Source organism: Ambystoma mexicanum, chromosome 8, assembly GCF_040938575.1.
Source record: "Ambystoma mexicanum isolate Mex_15411 chromosome 8, UKY_AmexF1_1, whole genome shotgun sequence".
NCBI classification, from domain to species: Eukaryota; Metazoa; Chordata; class Amphibia; order Caudata; family Ambystomatidae; genus Ambystoma; species Ambystoma mexicanum.
In genome coordinates, this window is record NC_090929.1 from 1,333,264,377 (window position 1) to 1,333,284,647 (window position 20,271).

Consider the following 20,271-nt stretch of genomic DNA (forward strand, 5'->3'; position numbering starts at 1 on the left):
TACCTTTTCCTTTGTGGCACCAGCACACACCAACCTATGTGGAGTGCTGGGGGGTTACTTAGTAAATCCCTATCCCACTTCTCAAGTGACATTTTTTGTTACACCAACATACTTTAAATGGGTGGTGGCAGTGGTTTAATTTTTACTACCAGTGTGCATTTTTACCGCAGGCTGAACCCTCAGCTGCAGTACCGTACCCATGGGTGACCATTATCCCGAAATGGCCCACGTCAGTTCCTTCCGGCCTTTTATTCTGATAGTTGAAACAGGTTTGAGTCCTTTGTGCGTTTTGCCTTTGGCGGGCTTCAGCCCTGAAGCCCGCCCAGGCTCCAGTGTGTCTGGAAAGGCAGGAAGTGAGGAAGGGTCCCGAAACATCCCTGTCCGTTGTCTCTAGGTATGCCTGAATGAAACCAGTTCCTATTGGCCGGCTGGCTGTACTGGAAGGACAGCCACCCTGCTATGTGATTGACAGCCTATGCTGTGAATGAATGTGAAATCACATAAAAAGCAAGCTTTTTGGGACTAGAGGCAGGGACTGGAGAGGAACATCCGAAGCAGAAGACATGACGAGATGCCAACAGCACCCTCTGGGAACGCAAAGTGCCCGGTGAAGCCCTGCAGCTGTGCAGACCTCATTTTCGAGTCGGCTGGGAAGACCCATACGGGACGATGTCCCCCCTTAGGCTGGTGGGACCAACTAGCCGCAAGACAAGCTTCATTTGGCGCAACACCCTCATCAGAGCTGCAGAAGCCCAATGCCCGCGGTCCAGCGACCATTGACCAGTGCATCGTCTTGCGAAGTCCGAATCCGGCCAAATCTTTGAGCATCCAGAGGACCCTACAGAAGCAAGAAATCTTGATCCAGAGTCCCCTCACCAGACCCCAGGACCAGTGGAGCAAGCAACTTCCAACCAGAGCTTTTCGTTCTACATTGGTGCCAAGGAAAAGGTGCCAACAAAATGAAGCGCCGCTGAAAAAAAGAGAATCCATTGCTGGGGAGTCCCTCCTCCGAGTACTGCCACAGGAGCCCGCCAGACATCCTCCCTTTCGTCACCACGAATAAAGTCCAGGAACAAGGGTCTGCCAAGCTGTAGCAAGTAGGACACCAGCTGAAAATGTTTCTTCAAATAAAAAAGGTACTGTGGGGCTAGGGGTATACACCTTTTAGCCATAGGTTGTGCTTGCTACCTTGGGAAGGGCTTTTTTTACACTTTAAAGTTGATCCCAACTCACCTGCACTGGCCTAACAGCTTGTGCTCTCTACAAAGTCGCTCACTTGAGTTACAGTGATTTCTTCTGAACGTACTCACTTTGTCAAGACTTTATCGAAGAAGTGCATCAGAACTATTGACTTTGTCCAATGACGTTGGCTGCCCTGGCTCCCTAAAGGAACTCTTCTGAACCTACTGGCATTGGCAGTACTTGTTTCCTCATAAGCTTTAATTGATGACACTATTATTGCTGGGATAAAAGTCTACACGCCTCCCATTGGGAGATTGTAATTGTTTTACAAACTGTTGAAAGTAGGTTCTAAATCTTATTCTAACCTTTCCTTCCTTAAACAACTCAATAACTAAATTGGTAATCGAAATAAGTGCAATACTGACCTTTACTGAAGTCACTTTGTGTGCTGGAACATATGTTAGCATAAGACGACATGCATTACTTACCGTAAAAGCATTTCTGATGATTCTATCTACTTAGATTCACATGCTGTGAATATAGTCCGACATCCAGTGGTCACCGCAGAGTTTTGCATCTCGACTTTCGAGAATCCAAAGGGGGCGTCAACATGGGCGTGCCTGTAACACTATCCCTACGTGACGTGTAGTGTACCCAAAATCCCTCACGCATCAAGGTCCCTCCAATTGTATTTTTTCTGCCATGAGGGAGCCTTTTGACTATCGTGAGTGAGTACAGAAATAAAAGAAAGTAGTAAGACGTCTATGTTCCTTCCATTCGAGCGGGATGGAAGGGTGGGCGCATGTGAATCTAAGCAGATACAATCATCAGAAATGCTTTTACGGTAATGCATGTCTTCTGATGCTTGTTAATCTGCTTAGAATCACATGCTGTGCATAGACTAGCGAGCAGTAACCAGAGTTGGAGGTGCGTTGTGAGAAGGAACAGTAGTGAAAAGATGTTTTAGTACTGCCTGTCCCACCTGAGAATCAGACCTAGAGTGAGTGTCTAGGCAATAGTGTTTTGTAAAGGTGTGTACAGAACTCCAGGTTGCCGCTTTGCAAATGGACTCAAGGGGAACATTTGCAGTGAATGTTATGGAAGCCCCAGTGCCTTGAGTAGAATGTGCTCTAGGCTTGAAGGGCAGTTCTCTCTTAGCAAGAGTGTAGCAGAGTGTGATGCATTTGACAATCCACCTAGAGATAGTGGATTTGGAGACCGCATCTCCTCCTCTTCCTGCTGCCACTGAAAAGAAAAGCCGATTAATTTTTCTTAGTGGTCGAGTTCTATGCATGTTAAGCATGACTGCTCTGGGTACATCAAATTTGTGCAGGTTTCTTTCTCCCATTCTTGAAGGGTTTTGAAAAAACGTTGGTCGTTTTATGGATTGGTTCACATGGAACATAGAAATGAATTTAGGCGCAAACCTAGGGTGAGTGCGTAGAACCACCTTATCTTTGTGAACTGTTACAAAGGGGTCTAGGACAGAGCGCTTGTAGTTCACTTACTCTCCTAATGGAGGTAATAGCTATTCAAAAATCAGTTTTATAGGTGAGATCTTTAAGACTCGCTCTATGCATGGGCTCGAAAGGAGGCCCCATACGTTTAGTTAACACCACGTTTAGGTCCCATCCGGGAGCTGGGTTAGAAACGGGAGGGTGAATTCCTTTCACTCCTTCCATGAAAGCCTTAACAACTGGTATTTTCCACCACAACACTTTCTGTTGTGATGTAGTATAGGCTGAAAGCGCAGCTAAGTGAACCTTTAGAGAGTTAAAGACCAGGCCTGAGTCAGTAAATGAGTTAGGTACAAAACAATATGTGTGGGAGAGCAGTTAATAGGGTTAATGCTCTTTGAGTTGCACCAGATGACAAACCGTTTCCACTTACTGAAATAGCAATATCGAGTGTTAGGTTTTCTTGCCTGAGTATGTCCATACTCCATTGACAGTGGGAAATCTCTGTAGAGTATGTCTGCCAGAAGATTGTGTTCCCCTGGAACATGTTATGACAATAGGAGCAGGTTGTGTTTGACAGCCCACTTCCAAATGTTCTGGCACAGTTTGGATAGCCCTGGAGAGCGAGTGCTCCCCTGTTTATTCAAGTAGTACATGGCTGTGGTGCTGTCTGTGAGGATCAGGACCGTCTTTCCCCGCAGTTGTGTCTGGAAAGCTTTTAGTGCTTTGAACACTGCTAAAAGTTCCAACAGATTTATGTGATTGGATGCTATGTCTGATGACCAAACTCTCTGCGCTGTTTGTTGAAGCAGGTGAGCTCCCCACACAGAGATGCGTGGCCTCTACTGCGGGGGTGGTGAAGGATTTCCCCTTCAAGAGGTTGTCCCTCGACCACCACCACAGCGAGAGAACGAGGGCTGGCGAGACGACCACAAGATCGTCCAATTGTCCACTGGCATAACACCACTGGCTGTTGAGCCACTCCTGCATTGGACGCATGCACAAGCGCGCGTGAGGAACTAAGTAAATACATGACGCCATCATTCCAAACAGTAGCATAGCTTTGCGTACTGTCACCTCTTGACTGGCTACATATTGAGGGATTTGAAACAGCATGCTTTGGACCCTCTCATTGGAGGGGAAGACAAGGCCATCCTTTGTTCGAATTAGAGCCCCTAGAAACTGCTTGACCTAACTGGGATCTAGGCTGGATATTTTCTCATGCTTAGAGAATCCCAGACTGAATAACAGATCTATCGTTCTTTGGGTATTTGACAGACATGTTTCTTAAGAGTCCCCTGTTATGAGCTAGTCGTCGAGGTAAGGATAGACCGGAATGGATTGCCTGCGCAGGTGTGCTGCTGCCACCGCTAGTGCTTTCGTAAATACCCTTGGTGCAGATGCTATGCCAAAGGGTAGTACCTTGAACTGATAGTGCTGGTCTTGTATCATGAATCTGAGGTATTTTCTGTGTGTCGGCAACATTGAAATATGAAAGTATGCATCTTTTATGTCCAGTTTTGTCATGTAATCCCCCTGTGAGAGCAGGGGACTTACTTCCTGCAGAGTGACCATGCAAAACTTTTGTGGCTTTAAAAATTTGTTCGCTGGGCGCAGATCTAATACAGGGCGGATGGTTAGATCCTTTTTGGGTACAAGGAAGTACACTGAATATATACCTTCTTTTACCTGTGACAGAGGTACGACCTCTATTGCTCCTTTTTCTTGTAGTGTCTCGACTTCCTGAAGGATACGCAGATGATCTGGTGTCAGTCTTGCTCGTGGAGGTCTGAAAGTTGGGGACCGGTTGAACTCTAAACAGTACCCATGGGCCACAGTCTTTAGCACCCACTAGTCTGTGGTTATCCCCTCCTATGCCTGAAGGAACAATGTTAACCGGTCCCGACCGAGGCAACATGGGAGGGGACCCGAATCTTCAGGTCATTTTGAACCGGAGGTCAGGGAGCCTCTGGGGGTAGAGTTGACCCCTCCGGTGGTACAGGGTGGTGTATCCACTGGTTCCCTGTGGAGAGGACCAATTGTTTCCAGAGGTGTACTGTTGTTGAGGGAAGCATTGGCCATGAAAAAGTCGTCTGGATGCAGATCCTCGTCTCATGGAGGGTCTTTGTGTAATTTGGTCTAACGTTTTCAGGGTATCATGCTCCTTTTTTGCGGTTCCATGCTCCTTTTTCGCGGTCTCGAGCTTCTCGTTGACCGCTCTTCCAAACAGGTTGGATTCTTCCAAGGGTTTATTTATAAGTGACGCTTGCGTCTCTGGCTTGAATCCAGAGTTCCTTAGCCAGGCGTGTCTCTTTAGGAGTGTGCCTGGAGCCAGAGATCGACCCGCTGTTTCAGCGGAATCCAAAGTTTTCTTAAGTATACTTTGGTTCACTTGTCTGCCCTCAGTCACTGTGGCGAGGAGCAGAGTCTGTAGTGTTTCGGGAAGCTCCTTGTAACAAGGCCCACTCGGCATCCCTGTAGTTGGCCAATTAGGTGGTATTGTTGGCGATGCGTGTAGAAAAAGCTGCTGCAGACGTGACCCTTTTCCCACAGACGTAAAGTCTTTTACCTTCTTTGTCAGGGGGTGCCTCGCCGGTTGACAGAGGAACCCCTGCCCTCTTTCTTGTAGTGGTCACCACTAGAGAGTCTGGGGTGGAGTGACCTCTGATATAAAGGAGTGTGAGGGGAAAGGGCGAAAAAGCTTTTCTAGCCTCGGATTAACACCTCTTGTCAGAGCAGGTATTGATAACGAGGGAGCCAGATGCTTTTTAATCGAATTGAGGAGAGGAATAGCCTGGCTCGCCAGTGGCTTCTCTAAGAATATCATCAACAAAGTCAGCTTCAGGGACAGCTTCATTGGTGGCGATCTTGAAGTGTTCTGCTGCTTTGCGCAACATGGCATTAAACGTCATTTGATCATCCACTAGCGAGGGCTGTCTAGTGGGAGTGGTCTGGGGGAATACAAACACAGGGCATCAGGATCTGGTGAAGGATCTGGAGACTGTCAAGGCTGAGGGTCACCCATATCTGGGGTCCCCCCCCCCCTCTATAGGATCATGCATGTCCTCAGGATTAATGAACTGATCTTTATCCTCAGTGTCTGCAGGAATCTCTTCCTCAGTGAAGTCATAGGTGTACATATCCACTTTCTGAGAGGGGTCAAAGAGTCTTGGGAATTTTGCTACAGGGTCCAAAGGGCTCTCATACTATGGTGTTCTTAAGTGGGTTGCTCTGAACAGTTAACAAACCTGTCAAGCCTTTGCATACAATTTTCAAACTTTTATCTAGTCCAAACAGAAGACCCGGAATGGTCTAGCGGTGGAAAGGGAGCCTGAAAATGCCCTTCTGCTGTCAAACGGCGATATTTTTGTCTCAACGTCGAAGAAATATCTTCCTCGCCCTCCGAAAACTCCTCCCGGTGGATCGACAGAGGTGGCGTGTCCCTGTGCTTCTCTTTCGGCTTGGCGGAGGGTCCCGGTACTCCCCTTAGGCTACCCCTGGATTTCGACAGATCCTTGGCCTTTTCCGTAGGCCTCATTGAATCCCTTGACTGCCGCTTATGAGAGTCGGCAGAAAAAATTATCGCTATGCTGTCGGCAACGTCCTCCGCAGACGGGAGGCGCATAGCCTCGGCCTGAGATTGTGAAGGTTTTGGCGGAGCCGGGGCCTTGTCTTTGGCGAGAGCCTTCTTCGGCGGAGCCAGAACCTTGTCGTCGCCAGGCGCCTTCTTGTGATGCGTCTCGACAAACTGGAATATATGCTGCTGCGGGAAGGGCTGCCGATCTTGACGTTCGACGGGTACCGCCGGAACTTCCGGTGTACCCGTTGCCGCTGAGGTCTTCTTCGACTTGGTCGAAGATTGACTTGGGGTTGTGTGCTTAGTGCTATGTAAATGTTCGTCTTTGTCGCTGGGGTGTACATTCCCCATAGCAGTGCCTGGCGGGGCCAGGGACAGACTATGCGGATTGAGAGCGCTCCGTTAAAAGGTCAACAACCTCCGGTTCAGAGGTATGTTCGTCACTATTGCCATCATCACATTCGGTGGCTGCGGCAGCGACAGATGACTCGGCCTTCGACATCCCGTAGGCAGCCCACCGCTTGACTTGGCGCTCCTTCAATGTTTTAGGATGGAGGTGCTTGCAAGCCGTGCAACCTGCTTCGTTGTGATGAAGAGGCAAGCAACAGTTACACCGGTTATGCTCATCTCTCCAAGGATATTTGCCTTTGCAAATGGGGCAAAACCTAAATGGAGTCCTCTCTATACCTGAGGATAGGTAGAGTGACGAAGACCAAAAAGGAAAGATGGAGAAAAGGGAAAGGCATTTTCAGATTGTACAGAAATGTCCACCCACTGGGATCACCGTCCGTCGGAGTTCTGTTGGTTTTGGTTTTCGATAGAGATCTGGAACAGTCGTCGAAATAATGGACGGATAGGGTGATCTTAAATATCTATATAAACTATTCGACCGAAGGTCGAAGGGACAATTGGCAATGTCTCTGACGAGCTCCGCTCAAGGCTCCTAGATTCTCGAAAGACAAGATGCAATATTCCGCGGTGACCACTGGATGTCGGACTATTTGCACAGCATGTGATTCTAATCAGATTAACAAGCATCAGAAAAGTCTTTACCAACTTTTATTGTCTTTGAAAAACTAAATCCTAACTTTGATTGAATGGATAAGTGTTACTTGGCTACTTGTGTTAACTGATTTCAATTGTACAGCTCACATTACCCCTCTTAAGATAAGCCTGGCTCCTCAGTCACACTACCAACTTGTGTAATACAGGCCTATATTAAAAGGTGGGTTACCTAATAACAAGAAGATACATCTTGTGTAGTCCTCACCAGTTGGACTGCACTAATTCTTACCTAACAAGGACTCCCAACACAAAAAACATGCAGTAAAAATCTGAAGTTGGCCACCGGGGTGTAATGAAGGAAGACGAATGTCATTGGCTGGGGAAGTATGACCCCAAAGTGACAGCAATAGGCTATAAGCGCGATATGCAGTTTTTTGCTTAAAGCTAAACAGCTTTATATTACAGAGGATTCTCAGCCTGACAACTGGGCACATTCATGAGCATTTGAATCCATGCAAGACCCCCATGCTGGAGAATACCACAAAGTTCTTTAAAACGATATGTTCTAGGGTGCAAAAGTAATACAAGTGACCTATACAGTCTCTAGGGCCCCAAAATGGACCAAAACGGGCAGTTAGCAGTAAATAGTATCTTTTTGCAGTTCTTGGTGGCCGAGCAGCGCCAGAACAGATTTCTTGGCACTGTGTGCGCAATTCGAAGATCGGGAGAGTGCAAAAGGCAGCAACGGAGGGAACCGGGTGGTTCAAATGTGTTGAACGGTTCTTGAAACACAGGCTAATGAAAGAAGCATTTATTTGTGGACCTTGCAGAATAGGCCTGTGCTACAGGTGAATTCATTTACATACTTGGGCCTGCACCTGAAAAATAGTGTGAGACCCTGCCAGAGAAATGCTTTTGCGAGACAAAGTGAAAAACTTGGCTGCTTAGGGCCGAGTTTTATTAAAGAGATACGGATGCTTCTCCCGGACATCAATTGTGTTCAATCATTTGAAGGTTGTTCCTATTCTAACCTATGGCGCAGAGGTCCCTTTTGCGCTCCAAGCAAGAGTGTGGGCTGTGCTTGAGGGCATATTTTGGAAAAGAGTACTGAATTTGCCAAAATGTGTACCGATCCAAGTTATAAGAATGGAACTGGGGTTGATAGATTTATGTGATGGTGGTGTATTGTACACAAAATGCATACTACTAAAGCGAGTACATGCTTTTAATATGATAAAGGCAGAACTGATTGCATAGTCCAAATTGACACTAATGGAACAGAAACAAGTATGTTGTGCTATTCTGACTGAAATTAATGTTTCTGAAGAAATTTTGATTTCTAATCCAGTATCTGTCAAATACAAACTATGGACTAAAGACTGGATAGAATCTCAGCAAGTAAGAGTCTTATAGACTATGCACATTATAACACCACGCCCAAGTACTTGGTAACAATTCCTGACAGCTTGCTACGTGCCCAGTACATGCACTTTAGGCTAAATCTGTATCCTTTTAGAGAGGTACTTGCCACAAGAAGGAAAAACACACAAGGGGAGATAAAATGTAGATTATGTAAGGACAAGAACTCAAAATAATAATTGCAACATCTTGTCCTATTTCGTCCAGCACTGACTGAGAAGATCAAGATCATTAGAAAAAATGATTAGTGACCATGACTCGTGATCCGCAGAGCAATGGTGGATGGCTTTCACGCAAGGCGATATACTCTTGTGAACCTTGGCTTTGTTGAATTTTTTTAAACAAAATGTTTACATTATTGGAAGGAAGTGCTTAATGGCAATGAAGACGTTCTTCATGTATTGTTTGTGAATTGCAGTATAATCTGTTTTCTATTTCTTTTTCTCTCCTTGCTGTAGCTTTCTTTTTATTTTGCTGATAGAACGGAATTAGTTAATTCAATGTCAACAAAAACACTAGGACCCCATTGGTCTTGGCTTTCAGGGTTCCGAGAGTCCCAATCCAGGGGTTCAATGACAAGATGAGTCCTTTTCTCTCGCGTGTTCCCAAGGTAGGGTGGTCGGGGGTGCTGTCACACAACTGCAGTGGTCTTTCAACACAGTGAGGTCTTGGGTAGCGCTGTGGATGGCAGCGAGGCAGGTCTTGTTGCAGCAGCAGGTTCACCCACAATGGTACCTGGGGATGGTTAGAAGATAAAGATCCTAAAGCAGAGATTGTGACTCGTTTAGGAAGACCTTGTCTAGTTTTAATTTATCAAACCCTTATTGGATATATTTTTCAACATTACTGTTTTGCATACAAATCTTAAGAAACTAAGCTGGTCAATAATGTGTTTTGTCATTTGGTTTATTAACCCTTGAAACCAACATGTGTTTCAGGTAGACTACTGGTAGGGAAGGCACTGTAGATCAGGATATTAATGCAGCAGGGCTCAGCTACACTTTGATTTTAGCATGAAGCTTATGAAAGGGGAATATGATCAACAGATTACCCTTTCAGAGATGGAATTACCTGCATCATTTTATTAATTTAATAAGTATCAAAAACGCCCTTTACACCCTTGCCAAATCTTGAATGGCTCCAGCTCCTACCATCCTATCCATATTTTGGGCTGTGGTCTGACTCCAGACCACCTCTGGAAAGGACCTGCAACGTTCAAACACATGGGGACTGTCCAATCCGAAACAGCCAGCCACCTCACAATCTGCCCAGCAAAATGGCATACCCTGGCTTAAGTGTGGACTGAGACCAGACAGTCATAAATCCCAGTTTCAGTCAGTCCCTCAAACAAAGCACTGGGAGTGCAAAGCTGGATTACCATGAAAGAGCATGCCCTTGTTTAGCAATTTCCGTCCTGAGACGAAAGAAGATGGCTAAAATATGGATCAATCATTTTGTTCATACGCTACTTGAAAGGGCATCGTCACAGTAAAAAAACTAAAAGCAGTGGTCTAAGTGAGCAGGAGGGAGCGGTGCTCCTCTACTTTTGTAATGAAATTTTACCGTTCCTATACTTTTATTTTACAAAGAAACCGTTCTGGAATGGTTTAGTTTTAAAATAAAAGTGTAGGAAGAAGTTGAAACTTGCTATTTCACTGCAACACACTGAACGTTAACTTAAAAAGCAGGTGCATGTGTTTGGGGGTTTGTATTGTGAGGGGGAGTGGCGATGGGGTTTGTGGGGAGCTGGAGCAGGGAACATAGGTCTACTACTTTTTGTACACTTCGACCACTGACTAAAAGGTGTGTTGCGTGGTAGGAAACACTTTGCTATATGGTACTTGAAGTGGTCAAATGCAAAGGTGCACTACGCATCAAAAATGGTAGAAAGGTATCCACTTCCACCAGCCCATCCTGCACATGTTAGTAACCGAAAAGTTACAAATAACAAACAGAGACACAGTCTGTCTACCACACTTCCCTGAAAGGGGTGTGTGCAGGGAAAAATGTACAGAAAATGGTTACTTGAGAAAAGAGTTCTCCTGCACTGATAGCCAAAGAGAATGATCAGCACCCCTAAAACAAAGCTTAGAAAGGTCAGTGAAGCAAAAAGACTTCACTGGCCTCAACAATTGAGACCAGGTTCAAAGAAGCACAACATTGTGGCTCCCCAATGATGTCTATGGATGGAAAGAAGCAAAAGGAAAATTTTTCCCAACTCTTGTATTGTTCTTTCTTCGCTTACTTTTTACATTATAGTGTTCCAATACTGACCTAACTATGTTCAATTAAAGTGCGGGTGCTCTGCAGTCAGAGCACCCCAAAAGTGAATGTGTAAATCATAATAGCGGGTTAAGAATAATATTTAGCTCTGTTTTTAATATACATTCTGTCTAGCTTTTATTATTAGGAGGGTTCTTTTTGTGTTTAACTGAACCATTCACCACTCTCACATTCTCCTATATCTAAGCCTTACTGCTCAGTCACACTATCTTGAAAGAGTTTGGCTAGGCATTAGTGACTGTCTCTGTTCGCCAGCTTCCTCCCATACCGTTCTAAGGGACACCCTTTCTTTTTGCTTTATTTTTACTCCCGACCTGACACTTTGGAAGTAAGTAAAGTCTCCGATTTACTCCCCTTACTTTTTGCTCATTTGCATGGGGAGACTGATCAGTCCATAAGGCTAAGTCCTGAGAGACTAGGTCCTTCCTTTATGTATTTCTTGTATTGCAGCACCCTAAAGAGAAGTGTGGTTAGGATACTTTGGGACTCGTATATGGAGGCATCTCAGCAATACGTCCGCCGACATACCACCAAACGGAAATACCGTTACTGCCACTTGGTCTGGCAGTATTACTGCCAGATTACAAGTTGCGGTGGTGTTAGTCCTCATTTAATTGGAGTACATAGGACTCCATGGGGTATTTCAGTGGATTTACTGCTACGGTAATTCCACAGACATTTGGCAGAAAGATGGTGAATTGGGCGGTGCGGTAATGCAGCGGTATACGGTATTACCGCCGCTTTTTACCTGCACCACTCAACTTGTAATGAGGCCCTTTGTATCATCCTATTGCTTTCAGTTGCAATTTTTGGGTTACAAATACAATGTTTCCAGGATGGGCATGTGGGAGCAGATATTTTCCCACCGTGTTTAAAACTTTTTACTCGTGCACTTTTTCAATTACAGCAAATGGCTACTAACACTGGCTAGCACTCCAAGATGCCTGTTCCACAAGCGTTTTGCCTTTCTTTTGGCTATATTGTTTGTTGCCCTTTTTCCTACCTCTCGGGCCAGAATTGCCTTATATGAAATAGCCTTTCCCGGGGAAAGCTGCTGCTTCCATAGGCTAAGGGTTGTGTGTGTGGCCAGAGGTGGGAACTGGGACTGTTGTCTACATCCTGGTGCCTAAATGTCTGTTTCTGGACAGAATAAATCTTAGGGCTGGACTTAAGTGCTAGGGAATCTTTCTCGTGTTGCTCTAAAGTGTTTCTACTGTGTTTTATGCATCCATCTACTTAAACTTTTTGCACAGGTTTTGAATTGCATGCTTTTTTTTCTCCAAACTTTAACTTGTTTGCAGTGGGTTACAGAGAGATCATTTTAGCATTTCCAGATTCAAATACATGTGTTTTGTGCTGTACAGTTTCACACTTTTCCATTGCCTTTGTGTCATGTGTTACATGTTAGCTTAAATATACACATTATATTTCATCTACAGTGTTATGTCCCATTGCCTAGTTTTGTTAGTTATTCATGTATATTCGGTACGGTCCCATATGTCCTTGGGCCTACTTGCTCTCACCACAATACCAACATATCCCTCTTCCTTGTCATTGGCAAGTGCTAATTCCTTAAGCCATTGCTGGGTTGTAGGTGCCAAATTTCATTTCCCATTCAGTAAAATATATTTTTTTGCGCTTATACATCCCATGTTGAAGAGTCTCCTTATTGTGGTTTTAGCCTTCCCTATATCAGCAACTAGGTATTTTAAAGAGAGGACTGTTGGAGGAATATCTGTCATAACATGCAATATTTCAGCTACTTGTTGCCAGTAGCCCTGTATTAAAGGACAGTTCCAAAATACATGAATAGTGTCCACTTCCTCAATCCCACATTTCGGACATTTGAGGGTTGTCAGGGTTAAACCGTGAAGTCTGTGCTGGTGTGTAATGTAGTCTATTCAACACTTTGAATTGTATTAAACAGTCTTGCGTTCAGCGAGACTTCTTTGGTGAGGTTACAGAATTTCTGCCATTTAACACTATCCATAACCGTATTGGTGTCCCTCTCCCAATTTAATCTCAGTGTCATGCTGCTCAGTCCCATTTTGCACCTTAGCTCATATCCCATATTTTCCTACAGTTTCCCTGTGCTACCAGATCGATACATTCATTTGTTTTGGGCTCCGTTGGGAATGATAGCCATTTTTTGTTTTAATACAACTGCACACATACAGTAATATTGAAGTAAAATCACTGGGCTGGTTCCCATTTTATCCTTAAACACCTCAAGTGTGACAAATCTGCCCCCCCCCCGGGTATAGATTGCCTAGTTTCATTTCCCTGCTTGGGTCCCACGATAATTGGATATCTGTATCTAGTGTTGGGGGGAGATCTGGGATGTTCCACAGTGGCATGCTTTTACAGTATGGGTTATTACCCATCCAGTTGTTTATTCGCCTCCATGCATCCACTGTATTGCACGCCAGATCATGCGGGCACAAGTCTATATACCGATCATCCAGTGTTACTGACTAAGTCAATCGGGAGTGCCCCATTATGCTTCTAGTTTCATCTGTGCTATGTCAGTATCTTGACCAAACCAGTATTCTGCATAATGTGCCTTGGCTGCCAAACAATACAGCTCAAAATCAATGGCGGCCAGGCCACCTCTTTCGTATGGTTTGGCAAGGGATTCCCATTTCATCCGGGCTGCACCACTACCACACGCAAATGCTATTGCTAGTGATCATAATTTAGTAAAGAATTTACGCAGAGGCCATCTTGGAATAGTGTTAAAGAAATACAATAACTTAGGCACCATGACCATTTTTAGAATTTCTACGCTTCCGTACAGTGATATAGGAAGTTCTGTCCATAAGTTTAATTTGTGTTCCAATGTATTTAAGTAGTCTGTGTTTTTTTTCAAACAGCAACTTGCTTGTGCGTGCCACCATTTCTCCCAAATAGAATTGTATGCTTTTCTACTTCGAAGGGTAAATACATATATTTATTTTATAGTAAGTATGCAACAATATTTGGTTAGAGAAAAAAAAGGGTGTCCCATGTAAGTATATGGGGGTAAACCAGCAAAAAGAACAGCTTTCCTAACAGTGCCCATTAAAGGATGCTCTGACGGAGACAGCAGAATGGGCAAAGAATCATGCCCTGGACAAACCGACCACTAGCCATGACCAAAGACATAGCCAGTGGTGCCCAAGGTATTGTGGGATATATTGACCCACTCAACAGCATTTCCCCACATCACCAAGCTGCAGTTGCGCAGAAACCACAAAATGTTTGCGCTGGCTCCTGTGAACGCCATGGCTCAAAACTGCGTTTTGCAACAACTCAAAAATGACTGCACCGTCATGCCAAGCACACCTCGGGCGGGATGGAACAAAGGGGGCACACTGAAGGAGATTGCCAGTGTGTTCCAACTAACAAAAGGAGAAAGTGGAAAAAGCAGCATTGCTTTGCTGCAAAAGCCAAAATCGCCATTGAAAAGAAACCCCTTTCACCTTTAAAGAAAATGCGGCTTTGCCGCTAATTGATTTGATTGATTTTGATTTGATTTCTAAAGCGCTTTACACCAAGGCGCTGTACAGTGGAACATAATACATAAAAACATCAACAATATAACAGTGGAAGCAAAATTACATTATGAATCATTCAACAAAGCAGTGAACAGAGCAATTAACTGAAGGGGAGAGGGAGATTAGGGGAGGAGGACTGGGTAGGGACTGTTCTTTAAAGCCACTGATTAGAAAGCCCTACCCAGCCCTGTGTCTCTCACTGTGCCTCAGCAAAACCAGGCACGATTCTGAATTGCCGAGCCCTTTCAAACCAACTCTTATAAAACAATTAGAAAAATAAAATTAAAAAAAACACAACCAGGAACTTTGCTTTTACTTACACGGAAACAAGTTCATTTTCTTTGCAAAAGTATCCAAAACTCAACTGTTCAGAGGGAGACTAACTAGCTGAGCCATGTCTGTTTCAAAGTATCCATGCTTCAGACCAACTCCAGCATTTAAGAGAATACCTATAGCTGCAAGGCAGTGAGTGAATCTGCGGGAGATGAAAAGTTGAATTTAAGAAGGAAGGCCAGCTGCACCATGTTTAAAAAAAATGGGCCTTTGCAAAGTAACAAAAAACAAATGCCTGTGTGTTGGAACAGTACACTGGTGAATGAAAGCCTGCCATTCTTGAGCAATATGAAGGGGGTTGGTTGCTGGTGAGACTATATAAAACATGGGTTATTTTATGCAACATGCTTGCTTTAATTCTGGATCTAAGAAAAGAAAATAAAGGTTAAAAACTATGGTGGCTGGAGTTGCAAGTTGAAAAACAGGTTTTCTGCTTGGACGGGTGGACCAAAAGGAGGGCGCTCTCTCACCAGATACTGACAACCCCCTTATAATTACGAGGTTGAACAGACTTTAGTCTCTGCTGGGACCCGGACAATGAAGCTCCCAGGGAAGGAAGTGTGAAGGGGCAATACAACTTCAATCAAGGGAGAAACCACCACCATGCTCTGAAGGAAATGACAGTTGGCAGCAGTTGAAGGAAAGAAAAAAAAATGACCCAGGGACAAAGGGACCGCCATTTGTTCCCAAAGACTATTGCAGGAATAAATCTCAAATACTTCCATCTCTTTAGCAAGACTTTGAAAAATGGTAAAGGTTTTGCAGTTTAAAAGTGATTTTTTGTGCTTTCTTTTGAGACACGGTAGAATTCACTGACACCTTGGGGACAGAAGGGGCAAAGTATTGAGGATAAATAGAAAAGTATCAATGTTGCAAACATACATTTTTGTACATACATCCCTTGGGCTAATTCACATCTGTGTATAAAGTTATGGAATTATAGGCCCAATCTTTCATGGTCAAAATTACCAAAATGCATCAGAAGGACGAAATAGGGTCCCACAGACTGGAGGATTGGAATTGAATGTGCTGCACAAAATATTTAACCTGTGTATATAATTTGCTAAGAGATTGCAATTGAATAAATGTATGTTTTTGTCAAAATCTGATTTTAAGTAAAGTAATTGTGGGAGTTTTTGGACATTGTAAAACTCACCTCATAAATCGGACATCATTCCCTTGGAAATCCAAGCAGTTAAGAGCAAGGCAGAGACTAGCACCCCTGTCCAATCCAAGCAGTTTAGAGGTTTGCTTAGTTAACCCTGCCCAGTTTATACTATGATGATGTCACTAGGCATTATAAATAAAAGGTCCCTGACAAGAATCTACACACACACACTCTTCCTGATTTCCTGTGCTGCGTTCCTGTTTCCGTTATCTTCCAGATCCAGACTCCAACTACAAGGCCAAGCATTGCTGATCCTACTCCAGGGCCCTATGCAAAACCAGAGCAGTGCTGATCCCATTCCCAGCAAGGCCTCCAATTTAAAAAAAAAACACTAAATTTCCCATTAACAAGGGGAAAGCTGTGGTACCTTTTGCATACTGATCCAGCCTAGCTTGTTGCCACCAATTGCATGCTGCTGCAATCCTGCTATCCTGATGACCTGTAGTATCCAGTGACCAGAATTGCCCATCAAGTCCTTGCCAGCCAGTGACCAGAACCGCACAACTGGTTGCCAAGTGCCCTGCCGTGTAGTGACCAGACCTGGGTGACTGTCCAAAAAGTCAAAAACTAAAAAGTGGATTGTGAGTATTTCATCACCCCACAGAAATCCCTAGTATACCTGGTCTTGCATTGTCTTCATCCCACTCTATAAGTCATCCTATCCTGATAACTTGTCCAACTGTCAGACTTCTCTGTGCATTTTGTCATTAATAATCCAAGCATCAGCGCTACTTTTCTCTTCATTTCTGTCTTGCATAGATCATATGTCATTAGCAATATTTTGATTAAATAAAGTAATTTTCATTAAAAAAACACTGCGTGAAGGGTTACATCTGCAGCATTACTTAGAGAATTCACGGGTGGCGTTCCTCTTTAATTAGTCATTAAATCTAAAACTGTTCTTTTCACCAACTGATTTCCTTTCCAATTTCACCCCTCCTTTTACCCAACGCGCGCTTCCTTCTATAAGCATAACTCAATTTACCAGCTAGAGACTTACTTTCAGTTCCATTTCGTACCTGTGATAAATATATATCCCCCCCAACATAAAAACCACACTCCAAATCAGTGCATGTCACCCATTTTGATTAAAAACCGTTTGGGTAATTTTAGTTGGGAATTACAAAAGTGCACATTTTAAACGTGTTATTTGACTGAAATCTGTTTTAAACTTTCCAATCATTTCTAAACTGTATGCTTTTGGTAATCCATTCTTTGTGATTGTTAGTACCTTTGCATTGTTGCTTTAGTAAGGAAACTTATTTGCTTCAAGGTTTTTACCACACCTTCATTATTGATTTATCCATTTCCGAGTGTCATTTCACCACATTGCAAGGGGTTTAAAACCAGTTTTATCTCTCATTTGGGAAGGGAAGGTCAGATTTAGATTCCGTTTCCAGTTTCTTATTCTTGAGTACCTGCTGCTTCTTTGTATCCACTCAGAATTGATTATTGGTGGGTTGAGGGAACATTGCAGAGGGAAATTCTAACTTGGGTGCCATCTGTCCTAAATCAAAGTGCTCCTATTCTGCTTTGCTGTGTATATGCTCCACTAAAAAGTGAAACCCAGTGCATTGCTTACATTCTCATTGTAACTAACACTCCATTGGTGATTGCTGCCCCATATTAAAAAGTGTCCGATTTCTATTGCATTTTAAATAGATAAATACTGCATTTGACCAACCAGCCTGGTTCATGGTCCATTGTGACCCGGGGTATTTGAAAAGGTTGTGTGATACGAGTGGTTTATCATCCCAAAATTAAATCTGCATAAATGAGGAGAAAAGCACCTCAGTTAGGCGCTACATACTAGTCCGAGACCAAGGTGTGCATGTCGCCCGATTGAAATCCTTAACAGTATGGTCATGTACCATGCATGAGGCAATTTACCCAATGGGCACTGTTAGTAGGATAGAGGATATTGTTCAAGAAAATAATAGAAATTCAACAACAAAACTTTAATTAAAGAGACATTATGGTTGCAAAGCAAAACAAGAAAACACAAAAATTATATATTTTAAAAACCATGTTGTTAACTGCATTTGGCTACTAACGGCGGCTAGTGTCTCAACATGGCCATGCCACAAGGTTTTTCGTTTATTCCTTGGCCATCTTGTCCTATTACCGGCTTGCTGCTTTGCCAGGTCAAGAAATTCCTTTTAAGGTCATGCACTTCTCAGAAAAGCCATGCTTGTTCGCAAGCTAGTGTAGGGCCATATGTTTATGTTCCCAGGAAGTGGGTTAGGACTGTCTGGTCCCAATCCACAAATTGGTTTCTGTATGTCTAGAGATAATGCATGAGACTCACCATCAGTGGTCCTGTTTGGACCACTGCTGGGGTGTGTGTGTGAGGGGCAAATCTTCCATCTGGTGGGCTACGTTTCTGTCTCACCTGAGTTTCTGGTTAAGAAGAAGAGTTCTGCTGCCATTCCCCAGAGTTCCTGCTACGAGCCAAGTATCCTGCCCAGCTATGAAGATGTCCAAAGACGTGTGGACCCATTTTAAGGCGTTCCTAGCAATCAACTTTCTCTGCAGTGCCAGTGGAGCCCTGTCTGGCTGGCTATCTTTGTAAATCCTTCGGTGGAGCTTCCTTGGAGTGGTGGGACCAACCATTCCCGGCGTCTGCTCAGTTCCCTGACATCTGGAGTCTTCAGCGGTGTCCTGGACCATCCTGTGGACTCACAAACTCCAGTTTGGGCTACCGCGGTAGAAGCGTGGTCGTTCCATGTATCAGCTCAGAACTTTGGGGATCCTTGGGGGGGGGGGGGGGGGTCTACAAGTGTCCCTCCTGTAAAATTGAAGCGTTCGGCATCGATGGGACCCGAGACAGAAGGCAGATTCTGACCATGACATCTGTGTTCCCTTCTGTCACCGTGCATTGGTGTCACTCGTCAAAACCAGCTTTACTGCGTTTGGTCAAATGCCTATAGGAGTGCTGATTCGGTGTGGTCAGCATTCATCCACTGGACAGGTTGCGCCAGCTCCTAAACATGACTGGAACTGCTTCTTGGACTGGAATCTAATGCGGGAAAACCGACCTCAGATGATCCTCCAACGCCTGCCAAGTCTGAGGAGAAACCGGAGCACCGGGTGGTGAGTTACAGCAATACTTACCTGCATACCTTTCTCCACCTGAAAAAGTTTAGAATACCTTGAAATGTTTTACAATGATTTGGCTTTGGAAAATGTGTGCCAAAGGCTGTGAACAGTCTTATTTACTAGAATACATCCTCTTCTGACTTTTGGAACCATTTCCCCCTCCCCCCCCCATCTACAAGACTCTCCCCCTAACTCCCAGTAGAATCGACACGAGAGGCAGCGTCATGAGTAGTAGTTGCATTAGCAACCATAACTGTAGAATATTATGGATTTCATTTTTTGCGTTAACTACCCTTTAACAAAGTTTTCTCACCCAGTTCTATTGATCGCAACAGATAAACAATGAGCAAAATAGAAATTGAGCAAAGAATGTGAACACTGTGTTGCTTACCTTCACAATATCCAGTCCTCCAACTAGTTCACCTTTTACATACAGTTGAGGAAACGTGGGCCAATTGGAATACGTTTTTAATCCTTGCCGCACCTAATAAGAAAGCATTACACTTAGTGTTGCTGAGATCAGTGCACAATTGGATATATTGTTAACATAAATTATTGCTTAATGTCACTAACCTCATCATCTTCCAATATGTCAAAGGTTTCGAAGTCAACACTACAAGAAATCAGAGTGATGCTTTTACAATTTCATCATTATATTGTTTCATGAGAAAATATTTTAACAAAAAACAACCATTGAAGTTATAATTTGTCCTAGATTACTTCTAACTGGTGAAAACTCCTGAGTGAGAGGCATACAAAGGGTAGGACACCAGCCTTAGTATACAAGGAAGTCACTTGACTTCTGTTAACTGTCTATTCTGGGGAAACCTGGCAAAAAGATACAAAATGTAATTGCTGCAGATGGGAATTCTTGGACAGGGGGTACGTTTATTAAGCAACTCAGGCCATTCTTTAAAAAAACACAAGCTCCAAACATATGGTGATTTTAATATATCAGCAGATGTGTTCAATTAAACTGAACATCTGACCTCTCGCACTGGGATTCCCCCCAACCCCGTACACATTAACATGTCCACCACAAGTATGGGCACACCTTAGACTGTGTGACGTGCTATCTACCCATCTGATCAAGACAAACTACAACATGTTGCTGGCTTTTAAGAACAAACAATGCACCACAGAAATGACCCGTATTGCATCAGTGGACTTGAAACCCACCATTAGGCTGGTCAGGAACCGCAATTACTTCTT

At 43.9% G+C, this 20,271-nt stretch overlaps 1 protein-coding gene across 4 annotated transcripts in view; it reads right to left on the reverse strand.

Moving 5' to 3' along the window:
• Window positions 1-20,271, reverse strand: part of GLRX3 (glutaredoxin 3) — a 539,364-nt gene that overhangs the window by 118,595 nt on the left and 400,498 nt on the right. For 2 of the 4 annotated variants that reach the window (XM_069611445.1, XM_069611444.1), the window contains exons 9-11: window positions 19,633-19,672; window positions 19,451-19,543; window positions 9,013-9,375 (exon numbers count right to left, since the gene is read on the reverse strand). In XM_069611445.1, coding sequence (XP_069467546.1) covers window positions 9,133-9,375; window positions 19,451-19,543; window positions 19,633-19,672 — 376 coding nt within the window. In that variant the 3' untranslated portion in view covers window positions 9,013-9,132. Of the gene's footprint in view, window positions 1-8,428; window positions 9,376-19,450; window positions 19,544-19,632; window positions 19,673-20,271 lie in introns of those variants that run through there. The other 2 variants (XM_069611443.1, XM_069611446.1) reach the window with 2 other exon arrangements.